General features: G+C 39.0%; 1 protein-coding gene across 3 annotated transcripts in view; it reads right to left on the reverse strand.

Moving 5' to 3' along the window:
* Positions 1-2000: 2000 nt before the first annotated feature.
* The window catches only part of TRAPPC11 (trafficking protein particle complex 11), a 29242-nt gene continuing 18410 nt past the window's right edge, over positions 2001-12832 (reverse strand). For 2 of the 3 annotated variants that reach the window (XM_037399076.1, XM_037399068.1), the window contains 11 exons: positions 12408-12595; positions 11586-11734; positions 9972-10093; positions 9207-9326; positions 8795-8860; positions 8537-8693; positions 6824-6932; positions 5975-6066; positions 4970-5103; positions 4423-4590; positions 2001-2977 (listed from right to left, as the gene is read on the reverse strand). In XM_037399076.1, coding sequence (XP_037254973.1) covers positions 2933-2977; positions 4423-4590; positions 4970-5103; positions 5975-6066; positions 6824-6932; positions 8537-8693; positions 8795-8860; positions 9207-9326; positions 9972-10093; positions 11586-11734; positions 12408-12595 — 1350 coding nt within the window. In that variant the 3' untranslated portion in view covers positions 2001-2932. Of the gene's footprint in view, positions 2978-4422; positions 4591-4969; positions 5104-5974; positions 6067-6823; positions 6933-8536; positions 8694-8794; positions 8861-9206; positions 9327-9971; positions 10094-11585; positions 11735-12407; positions 12596-12832 lie in introns of those variants that run through there. The other variant, XM_037399085.1, reaches the window with a different exon arrangement.

Consider the following 12832-nt stretch of genomic DNA (forward strand, 5'->3'; position numbering starts at 1 on the left):
CACCTCAGTTAACCCGGCAAAACGCCTAGTCCTTGGGAGAGAGCAGAGATGACTGCTCTTAGCCCTACCAGCCTCTGCTCAAAAGCAGCCCTGGAGGAGGACTGGCCAGGCAGGCTGGGGTAAGATACTTTTACTGTCGCTCTCCTTTAGCTTAACAACTTCTTTATTAAAAAAAAAAAAAAAAAAAAAGCCACAAAGCAGGAGCAGCTCATTGTTTCTCAGAAAAGGAAGCAGCAGAGTAGGTTTACGGAATGAGGTGTTTTTGAGAGTTTTTTTTTTTTTTTTTTTCCTTCTTCCAGCTCTGCACACAGCAACCTCAAACCTGAAAGAGAGTCGTAGTAGAAGTATCCTCAGAAGCAGACTTCCAGTCTCCCAAGTGAAGGCAAGAGAAAGCATGAAGAGGAACACCTTGTTTATTAGGATACGCAAAAAGGAAGCTGGTAGAACCTCCAGAACCCCTGTGTAAATCAACAGTCCAATAAGACATCATGCTAAATTTCTCATAATTTTTTAGTGTTAAAATCTTTAAATTCTTCACATTTCCCGAGCTTCTAAGAACTAGAGTTCAGTGGTCAGAAGCAATGAAGGAGGGATGGAGCGCCTTCCTTTGCTCCAGACTTCACCATAGGCCAGGAGATTGGAGGTGATGGGACATGTTTTTCTCCTCTTCATGCACTCAGTAGTGTAAAAGGGGAGGAAACAATCTTCCTAGGGCTAAGTCTCCAGCTCAGCAGCAGTCTGGACATGTTGATCTCGGAGTTTTTTTTCCCCTGAAAGCTATTTTTAAGCTAGCCTAAAAGTAGCTTCTCTTTTCTTTGATGCTTAATTAGTTCCAATTAAAATAGACTACAATTTAAGTAGTGTATGTTGAAGTTTGAATGGTGCTCATCAAAATACAGTAAACTATAAAAAAATCTGCACTTAACACTGAAATATACATGCCCTTTTTATCTCCTCAAGACTTCCAAAAGGATTTGGGTTATGAATCACAAACATTCCGCTCAGCATCAGAGTCTCATGAGTCAGGAAGATAGTCATCATTAATCACTCCTCAAGTATTTTTAACGAGGTGGCTCCTGCTTGCTGCATGTTTTCATTCACATCAGCCATTTACATAGCAAAAGAGGTGTGCCTAGTGCTCGACAGACAACAAGGACAAAAGCCTTGGCTTTGTAGTGCTTACAGCTACAGTAAGATCACACAAAACAAGAAAAGATTCTCTTTGCAAATTAAAAAGTATACATTACAACTATGGCAAAGTATCAAGTAATTTTTCTCCACGGTGGGAGAAGCTTGTGTTTGTTTTTATACAGTTCCTACTTTTACTACTCACCATTTAAAGTAGAAAGCTACTTACATTACACACTTAGACTTTAATGTCATTGTCAGCATGAACAGATTTTATGCCATCCCCTTTCTCAAAAGGGATGCAAATCACCGTTCCGTTGTTAGACTGTTTTGGGGCAGGGCAAAGAAGGCACCCCAGTTCTCACCGAACACTTAACACCACTTGCATCAACATGCCTTTTAAGAAGCAGTAGCAGAGATGCCAGAGTTGCTGTAATCTCAGTGGCTACTTAAAAAAAAAATACACCTGGAAATGAAATACATTTTCCACTCTTAAAGAAAAGATGATACCTATTCCATAACTGCCACTCAGTTCATCCTATTTAAGCAAAGAATAAGGAATGTTTCATTTATTCTTCCCAGCATGGTTTGTCAGTCATCTTTTCCTCCTCCTCTATACACTGAAAAACACTCAGAATACAACTACATCTGCTCTCCATGTGCGTATATGCTCATGCATATTTTTTCAGGACTGCCAATTAGCCTACAGTCGTTTCACTGGCAAGGAATGTTTTACATGCTTCTCTAACACTTTTTTCCAAGTATTACAGCTGTTATTTTGGACTTCAGCACCCCAAACGAACATATCAGCCCACAAAACAGACCAGAGTTATAAAACAACAGCTGTGAAAACAATGCAATTAAGGACACAGTTTCAGGAGTACTCTGTCACAAGCTGTTTATTAGAACTTGACTTTGACAATAAATAAGGTATTTTTCAAGCAATCAAAATGTAATTATTTAGAAAATTATACTGAAGTTTTCACAATGGTTTTTTTTTAATATATATATACACAATTTACTGTATTTTAAACACCAGTTCATCCAGAGCTGTACAACAGTAGGATGTCCGTTTTTTAAATTCACATAGCAGAAGACTACCAAGACATCTCTTTCATCTGGAAGCTGTGTGTGTAAAAATAATCCAACACCATATCAGCTTCAGGTTGGATACTCCAACTGTTATGAATTAATCTCTCTGTTCATTAGACTAGCTGCTGAATTCAAATTTGGATATATGGCTTACCCAGGAGAAAGAGTGCTTTTTAGATTTATGGTTTTAAGGAACCAGTAAGCCGTGCAACTCCAACAGTACAACGTAACCATTTGCAGCTTACTGTGCTACTGCACACCCTGTTCTGCCCTCAACACAAGTGGCACAGGAGAAACTTCCATAAAGGATGATCATTTTCAATGTTATAAATCTCTAATAGTAAAGAGAAACTTTGCACTTCAACTTACTGCTACTTATGAAAACATTTTTTTCAGTTTCGGTCAAATGAATTAGCATTTCTTCACTTAAATACTCAATGCATTTAATATGCCTTAATACTTTCAAGAGTTTGACATTCAAAGTTAACTTCGAAAGAATGTTCCTGTTACATAAAGCACTGAGTTCTCCCCATATGTTTATTCCTTAAAGTCAGTCTATGAAAGACTGGGTTTTTTTTAAACATTATTTCTGCTAAGAGTTGCAATTTAAAAATGAAATTTAATTCTTATAGTTTCAAAGCCATGTTTCCAAAGTGAGCTTTACATATTCTGTGCAACATCCCATTTCAGTGCAGAGGTACAGGTCTCAAAGTTACGCAGCTGCAATCGAGTTATCATCTGCTCGACGACCCTGAGGCTTTAAGAAAACAGAGACAGAGAATTAAAAGCAAAAGCACAAAAAACCTGCCACAGACCCAGGAAAGACTAAGGCCATTACGAAGCTCATCCTGTGGTAGGTGACGTTGATCAATGCAGCTCTAGTACCCAAGCGCAGCATTAAGCCCACCCTCAACTCCTAATGGCTTCCAACAGCAGCACAGAGAACATCCAGCTGAAATTTCAGTTTGGCCCAGTGAGTACTTGGCAGAAGCCTCAGCTCCTGAGCTGCCCCGTTAAATGTCACCTCCATACACAGGTGGACAGCTTAGCACAAGGCCTGGCTGAGCGGAGTTCCAAGTATCACTGCAGTATAAAAAGCTGATCATTATCAATGCGTAAATAAGCAGTGGGACTGACAGTTTCTTGGAGGAATTTTAAGTAGAATCACCAGAGATGGGAGAGAGCAACGAAGCAGTTTTAAAGAAGAAAGGGCATCCTTAGAATAAGTTTTTTTCGAAGCGCTGACAGCTCCAAAAGCAGAAGGCAAGGCATTCTGAAGCCTGAGAGATTCCACAGGAGCATCGAGAACACTGTGCTTTTCAGGAAAAAAGCCTTTTGTATTGACTTTGGAGGACATCCTGACAACCAATCTAGAAGAGCCACTGATTGACAGCATATGCAAAAAGTTAGTTCTGCCTATCTCTTTTGGCTAAAACATAACTGAAAGAATGCCAGGCCTGTTTCCTGGAAACAGGATTACAGATGTCTGAACAAGTCCACCTCAGGTCATATAAACAAACTCTTCAGGCTCCTTGATCGCTAAGAGTCTGACTAACGAGCGAATACAAGATTCTGGAGACAGCAGCAGTGGAATGAGAAAGCATTGTTTTAGGCAACTGGATTTAAATGGTTCTTAAGAAGTCAAGAGAAGCCTGTGATCCATTTTTCATGACATGATCGAATTGTCTTCAGAGTCATACCACTTAAGAAAAAAAAAAATAACCTAGACTGAGTGATTCACTGAGAGGATGTGTTTTTAGAAGTTATTTAAAGAGGCGTGGGATGCTACAGTGTTTCTGAACCCAGTCATATGGACTGCTCAAACACTTTTTTTCCCCCCCCAGAGTGCTACAAATTATGGTATTGAAGTATTTCATTATGTTTAGCTCACTCCATTGTACTCAAAATGGAGACAACTTTAATTTTAGAGTAAGGCACAGAACAGGAGACAGGCTAAGCCCGTTCAGCTAGTTTATTTAATTGCAACCAAATACCTGTTGCACTAACAGATTTCCTAAGGATTTTAGTTGACGACACCAACGCACAACCAAAGACTTTTCAAAGCAAATAACTGTTCCAAGCCAGCCATTTTAGCCCGCTTAGAAACACTCAGCTTTGAGCAGAGCTAGGGTGGTAGCCCCCAAAAACCGAGCAGCCCCACAGGAAGCCTCTGTAGACACAAGGCACTTTTCACAGTCTTACCTTTACGAAAATGTGCGTTGGTATGAATCGTCTGAGCAACTGATTAGTGAAGTTTGGGAATCGCAGCAAGTTGACGTGAAGAGATGGTAACTGCTGGTATCCAGCCATCAGAGGATAGAAGTTATATAACATTTCCTGCTGTGTGCCAGGAAGGATTCTTAATCGGATCTTAAAAAAAGAGAAGACCACAAACATAGATAAGTTCTGTGACCAAAAGTAGTCCTCTGTTTATTTCTATTTATATACTATTTACTTTCTGGAGTTGGAAAGAGGGTAACTATTTGCCTATTCCAGTTAAACTGTCACTTCTACGCTGGAACACCATGCTACCCATAAGCAACACGGCAAATGGCTCCTGGTCAGGCTTCCACTTAGCCCTTCTTTCAATGCAGGCTGTATCCACGTGTTCCTCCAGACAGAGCTGACCATAATTTAAACATCTAAACCCCAATGAGTTTGTCCTCTCTCCACATCGGTGTAAGTCTAATCAACATATCCTTCGCTACCAGATAAGCCCACAGGATCAGTAGAGGTGACAACTTTGTACCTGTTTGAGGCCAGAGAACATGAAGGCATCACTGGGTTCCACTGACACCTCCACATCCTGGACTAAGTTGGTCTTATTTTGCAGGTGATATCTGACAGGCAGAGACTCTCGGACTCGACCAAACGATGGCAGATCTTTGGAAAGAAAGAAAGTAATCTCAAATACAAAATACATTTTAAAGTTCCATACATAAAAAATACCTGCAAAGAGCAGTGAAAAGTTTGAAGAAAAAAAAAAATATACAAGGCATCTAAAGCATTTCTGACAAGAATTTTCAGAAAAAGATTAAAGAACAGAACACAACTTCACTACAACGTTTCAATAATGCATCTTGAGCATCTAGTTACAAAACCTCCAACTGCCAACACTGTCCAGGAATGCTAACTAGGAAGTCACTTTGGTGCTGCCTGATATTTGCAGCTTACCAAAACCTTATCAGATACTGTCAGGAAGGTCCTTCAAAATAATTTAAGAAAGGATGGTGGAAGAACCTCAGTACAAATGAAACCGTCCTGAGGAAAGCATAGGAATTCTGTGTGTTTGGTGAGCATTCTGGTTCTGCTCTTGGGCAGGTGAAGTGCTAGAAGAGAAACAGTTCACCTGCCTGCAAGCTGCTCCAACCTTTCAGGCTTACTTTCCTGGGATGCAGCCAGGGTGTGGGTGGATGGAGTAATTCTTGCCTTAGATCTCTAGAGAAACCTACCGGGAAGGCATCATCAACTCTGGCATCTGTGCTGTCACACAACACAGGTCAATCCATTGACAGCTTTTAAGAACATACTTGTGTAACCACCTTCCAGCTCCTCCCTTAAATTGAAGGGGGGGGAAAAGAGGGGCAAGGCTTGAGGCAGTCTAAGCAACGATACAGTTTCTTTCACTAGCTCCATAACATCCAGCAACAGTTTTCTGTCTTCTGCTACCATAAATGCAAGCTCTAGGCACTGTGAAACTTTGGCAGTCCTAACAATTCCAACTGGGATGTGTATGGTGCCAAACTAATATTACCTGCATTAACATGGAGGGGAATGCTCTCTACAATCACATGTGGTAGAGTGATGACTGTACTAACGACAGGTACACTTTCCACAGGTGAACTTCTGCAGGAAAAATGTCAAACACAGACCGCATCGGAAGTTACACAAGATAAAGTATCAAGTACGTACACCAAAAGAACATCACTTACATTTGACTAAACTAAAATTACAGTAATTTCAGTGGTGGAAAGAAAAAGCCCAGATACTGATATTTGATTGTTTGCAGTGAGTAAAAGAAGTGCCACAGCATGGAGAGAAGACAAAGAAGCAAGTAAGGAAACTAAACAGCTCTAAAAATTAATAAAAGCAAACTAAGAAGATGGATAAACCTCAAAATTTGTCTTTGAAAAAACTGAGTGACACCATAAACCCACAATCTAGGGTGGGAAAACAGTTTTCCCATTTAAAAACTGTGTTTCTACTGCTGCAAAGCTATTCTTCTGACTTGGCTTCTCAAGGGCACTATTTCATAGGAGAAAACAGGGAGCAGAAGGGGACAAAGCAGCTTTGTAATTGACCTAATACCTTACCAAAAAAGCAAGCTTTGTGGAATGTCAAAACCATAACCACATAGCATTTATCTCAAGTGAAATACATGTTTAATCAAGTCTAATAAGCTAAACAGTAATTAGTAAGGTCCAAAGTCTAGATAACGCTTGCTACAGGAAGATCTAAAATAAAAAAAAAAAAAAAAGAACACCCCCAATGACCACTAACACCCAAAACAATAACCGTCCCAAATAAAGCCAAACAAGTCACTGGGATCCCTAAAAACTAACCAACTTATTTCCTCTCCCCATCCAGGCCAAAAGATACTCACCTCTTCCAAGAAATGATATAACATCCAGTTGCCACTCCACTAGCATTAGTAACTGGAGGACATCGAAGGCAAAAGCACTCACTGGCACTCTCACCTGTCTGTAAAACAACTATCAGCAAGATTTTGTTTAAAAATCAAAGCATAATCATTACTGCAGAAGCCACCAAATCTAAAAATCCAATGACACAAACAAGTATACAGCCAGAAAGGTCTTTGAAGTGCTTTGCAAAGCATACCTATGTAATACATGCATTCAATAAAGATTGTGAAGTATCCCAGTACATGAAAAGGTGATGTATACAAATGTGAGTTTACTTTCTGAACAGCACTATGCAGTCTTTCATACACACACAGAACAAGTCATTGCAAATGTAGAGTTTGTGCACACACACACACAAAAGCAAAAATAATGCCAATTCAAATTCTGTACTTCTCCCACAGCAAATTTCAAGACATCAGCATAAGACCTCTCTCATTTTAAAATGAAAACGAACATGGACATTTCTCCTCTCCCATCCAAACGAGTGAGAGGAAACAAGAAGAATCTACTAGCTTTGAGTTTTCACTCTTTTTGATTTTTTCTTTCTCTCTCTCCACTTGAATGAACTAAAGAAAAAAGTACCTTTTCACTTGGAGTGATTAAAAAAAAAGTACTAAGATAATAGATGTTCCGGTCATTCAAAATTAGTCATTAATATTTAGGTCTTACAAGTAAAAAAAAAATAAATCGTCAACAAAAAAGTGGACAGCTGAATAGCTGGTATCTGAAGGGGTTCAAACCTCCTGGCAGTTTGCTCTTCAGAAGCATCAACCAGAAGCCATGAAGCACAAGGTGCCAGAGCTGAAGATGAAACACCATAGTTTGAAGACTAAAGGACCTGGGAAAATTGCTTTTTGCCAGGTAATCCTTGAATCTACGGAGGAAGTAGAGTCTTGCAAGTCCTTGATTACACTGGCAGACAGCTGCTCCACGATCAGGCAGCCACCCAGACTGCTGCATTGTATTCCAAGTTTTGACAGAATACACACATTTTCACATCTCTGACTCAGCAAATGCAAAGACAACATTTTGCTGTAAGATTTTGGATCAGCTCTACTGCTAAGTAAGCCATTTATTTGACTTTAAAGTTAACATGCTGCACTCTTCAAAATTGAGACCTGCAGGATTTTTAAATTTTATTTAACATTTAAGTAACAAGTTAAACTGTTAGGATTAAATATATATATATATATGTTCAGTTCTAACTGTTCTTTATAGCCCAACCTGCTTAGCTTCGCATTTTTCAATTTCACAACTACAATCACATACATGGAACACTTCAGCCTTTGGATGCTGCCTGTATCAGGTGGTAAAGTGTTTGCATTCCAGAAAGTAAATGCACCTCAAACACTGGAAATATTGAGTATGTTTTCACATGGATATCTAAGAAGTTGCATATCAGAAGTGCTTTCAGGTGCTTTCCCTTAAGCCTGTTACATTTAAAATTTTGGTTACCATCCATCATTCAAGTCTATTTACTTGATCTAGTGAAGTAGAACTACTTTTTTGAAGCATACTGATAGTTGTTTGCCAGAACACAACTTACATTATTAACCAGCTTTCTTCCATTTAGAGTTTGATAAGCAAATGCTGCTTAAAATGTCCCCATTTCTTTCTCCCAACTCATGCAAACAGCATCCTCCTTATAGAGAGGATAAGCTAAGAAAACTTACCATTCTCCACGTAAGATTCCAGTTGATCTACTGGGGTCATGGAAGCTGACAGCTGTAACTGGCTGGTTACAATAGTGAGAGGCCAAGGAGAGGCACTCAGGATGTCAGTCATCAGTAAAAATGGTAAATCTGCAAATACTCTGTCCAAGTGCTCCAACTGTCAAGACAGACACAAGCTCTGGCTATTTTAACTAAACAGGGTGCGACTACCGAAAGTGGCGTGACTCCCAAGATATCAGCAACTTTTCAAACACATACCTTCGTGGAGACAAATTTGACAGCAACGTCAAAAGGAAATACTGTTTCTATGGTTACAGTTTCATCCTGTATAGATAACAAAAAGGGTGGGAAGAAGAGGGAGGAAAAAAGTTATATTCAGTTTCAGACCTGGCTATTGTTGTCAAAGGTTACTAACATAAAGTTATTTTTAATCTTTATTTTAACTAATTCCTCCTCAGGGCAGAATGTATCTTTAAGATATTTAACGAAACACTTATTCTGATTATTCTTACGAAAGTGCTCACCCTAAACTGGTCTACCATACAGCTAATTTAGCATTTTTTTCTGTCTACTAGAAAGGCTTCTAAGAGCCTTGGAATGACAGCCTTTAGATTGAGAATATTTCTTGTATTTCATTATCTCCAGCAACTAGTACATCTTTACATCCTACCCGGTGGCACTTGCAGATGATTTCTTTCCCCTCAACGACAGTGTTGACTAAGTAAGAAACGTAAACCAGAAACATTCTTGCACCAACTGTTCCACAACGAATGTATATTGGTTTTTCCAGCTGCAAAATAAAGGAGACAATATGAGCCAAACGATACCTAAATTATATTAACTGGGCCTAGAGCTGTCCAAAACTTGTTAAATATCTTACTTGGTCCAAGAGGGCAATAGCAGAATGGGTATTACTTTGACCATAAAGAATCTCCTACAATGCGTGATCTTAGTAATTTAGTGAATTACTTTAATCAGAGTAGCACAGCTCCAGTTGCTTCACTACTGATGCTTGTCTGTTACTTAAGGGTACAGGAAAAGAATCATTACTGTGTAATATACCCAACTTCTAATTTACTAGTCACAATTCCAGTTTGGTGCAACATCTGCATATTTGATCCTCTACCATGCCGAATCGCACTTGCTGACTATTATTATCTCCTGTCCGTTAGGCAGTGCATTTAAACTGCTGAGATTAGCCTCCTTATTTTATTTCTTATCTCCCAGCTGTTATCAGTCCCAGAACGTACCTTACTCCCAAATTTAGTCCAAAAGGGGATCTAGCTAAAGAAACTTTAAGTAAACAATAAGTATGCCATAAGCATTTCATTTACCAGTTCAGATATTTGAAAGTAAACATAGGTCCTTCTAAGAGTTTATTAGTTGATCCCCATTTTCTTCAGTGTGATATATAAAGAAGGTTTTACGCCTTCACCTTTTCCCCTGGTTGCAAGTCTCCTACAGGGATATCGGGAAGCAGTGCAGGAAAGGAGTCATCACATGCATCTGTTCCATGAAGAGTCACTTGAGTTTTCTGAGTCAGGTTGGCATCTTGCCCTAGGATTCAAAATAGGCTTCATATCCAACACAGGTTTACACCACTGCAGCATGAAAGCAGTAACTAAAAATAATAAAATATTCATCTCGAGAAGAAATGCATGACAAACAAACGTCGTTCCTTTGGTTGAGGGAATCTTTCAAGAGTACCAAGAGGGTAAATCTGACAACATCTAAAGTTTTCTGAATTGGAGAGTTCACATCCCACATGGGTCAGGGTCAAAAGGCCAAAAAATAATCTCAAAAATCCAGATGTTCTCTACCATACACAAAATACAACATGATTATGCGACCTAAGTTTTTCTTGGTACTCCATATGATGTAAAAAGGAAGTTTCACTCTTCTGTTTTCAAGAGCATGACTTAATGATTTTACATCCTTTAAAATTGTTCTGAATCCATGTCAAAGAGATGTGAAAACAAATGTATACATGTTAAATGACACTGTTAAGTCAGAGGTTGACTAGAATAATAGCATTACTGCAACCACGTGGGATCATTTTCAAAGCAAAACAAGGCACATCTTGCCAGAGTTGCAACTGTAAAAAAGTCACCTTCCCTATAAATGAAATGTCAGATTTCAATTGTTCTTTTAATGTAATCAGCAAGCCCACACTGACCTTGTATTACGTGTTAAGAGTCAAGACCAAGTGGAGAAAAAAATAAATGTCAAGACCAACAATTAAACACTGCTTTCGGAGCCAAGCCCAAGCATCCAATTAAGTAAGTTTAAAGAACACTCCACTGACTTTAATGAACCATCCAAATGTACAGGGAATGTGGTTTTATTTCAGAATACACAGCACATATTACATCCTATATGCTAGTGGCTTAAAAATATTTTTGCCTTTTAGGATAATTGCTACAAAGAGGTGTACCGAGTATGACATTTGGACTTCAAATATTGAAAACTGTCAGCAACAACTACATACAGATAACTAGGACATGTAATATTTGCATTTTTTCTTTTTAATTTGAAGGAATAGCGCTTCAGTTCACCACCAGTCCCCAAATGTCAAGTAGCTTGAAGACCAAACCATGCTGTCCAGGGCAAGGGGAAAAAAAAAAAAAAAATTGTGGCAGAAAAGCCACAGTGGCTATATTTAGAAACCATTTTATTTAGTACCGTCTTAATGCTTTCATCTCAGCAAGAAAAAGATCCAACTCTTGGGAAAAGAAAAATTCAGTTATGAGCAATTAAATAAAAGATTAAGGAGGAATACAAAAGCTTCCATGTTTTCTTTCAAGCTTGTAAAGACATGTTTTGAAAGTACCCATGTAGACAGCACTGACAAGCAGTGGTTAGGATAACCATAACTGAATTAGTCTGTTAGCTCTTCTTCTGACACTAGTATCTCGCCAGTCCCAACCTTCACTTTGGTTTGAGTCTTAATTACTGCAGGAGACCCTTTTACTCTTATTTCTCTGCATAGCATCAAGAACAAGGAGTCAATTAGAAGACTGCTGGATTAAAAGGAAATAACCCCAAATACCTGGCTTTAGACCTGCTGTAAGCTTAACATCTTTGGCCACTGTCTCCTCATGTGACTGGATTGTCACAATCAAACAATACATTTCATTAGTCAGGGCAGGAGGTTCATGACGGAGCTGAACAGAAATGTTTGGCACTCTAGAAATAATCCTTTAAGAAAAAAAAAGACAAGACTCAGTTATTGTATGTTTCTTAGATAAGAAGTTTTTAAGCCTAGTTTAAAGGAGATTAAAACAGCCTATTGTGTAAGACAGTCCTGACAACCACCGGCCTATTCAACTAGGATATGCAAGACTCCTGAAAAGCAACATGATGGGAAAACATTTTGGAACCCTAGTAACAAACATTAATGGTTCAGATGTTCTGCCAGGAAAAAGTACCCCCAACAGCAACTGGATTTAATTCCCTTGAATACATCTAAATTAGAGCTAGCCTATTTATTAATAATTATTTCCAATACATTTTCTTAGGGATTCTTTCTTTGTGTGATGGCTTTTGTAGAAGAACAAAACCACCTCCTAGTTTGCACAAAAATCTGGGAAAGTCTGCCTAGCAAGGTTAGGTGAAGGGGAGAACCAAAGCATATTTGATATACTCAGGGATAGAGGCAAGCTTTTCCTGTACATCTAGCTATCTGGAGCTTCAAAAGTCCTAAAGAATTAAGATAATACCTATCTTATCCCCAGTTAAGCAATGACATACTAAAAAGCTCATATTAAAGTAGTCCCAACAAATCTGTTGTCTTCTTTTGGGCAGAGTAATCAGGACTTCACAGGAGACTCTCAGGGATACATTATATACTTATTTTCAATTTTTTACTCACATAGTGCTTGCCTGAATAGTCAAACTGTCCCAGTGCACTTCATTATCTGGAAGCTTAGGTCTTCGCCTGAAGGATCGTGCTGCCTGCAATGCTTCTTGAGAAGAAGCAGCATCTCCACCTCCCCCACGCCAGTTCAGTACCACACATCGGCCAGATTCGCTTCCCAGGATCAAATCCACAGAGGTGATCTGATAGACACAAATTTAAACATCTACTGATCACTTTGTCTTCAGATCACCTCTGTAAGAATATAGTTTTCCAATACATACAGGCACAATAAAGATGGGTATCACCAAAAAGCTTCTGGCAGCCTTGCAGACCGAAGACACCTCACCACTTCAAGATTCCATTTAACGAAACCGTAGTAGGAAAAGTATCACTCGGGTGTGTGTGGTGTAGGACTTTGTAGTTTCCTACCCTCCCAT

This window comes from Falco rusticolus, chromosome 1 (genome assembly GCF_015220075.1).
Source record: "Falco rusticolus isolate bFalRus1 chromosome 1, bFalRus1.pri, whole genome shotgun sequence".
NCBI classification, from domain to species: domain Eukaryota; kingdom Metazoa; phylum Chordata; class Aves; order Falconiformes; family Falconidae; genus Falco; species Falco rusticolus.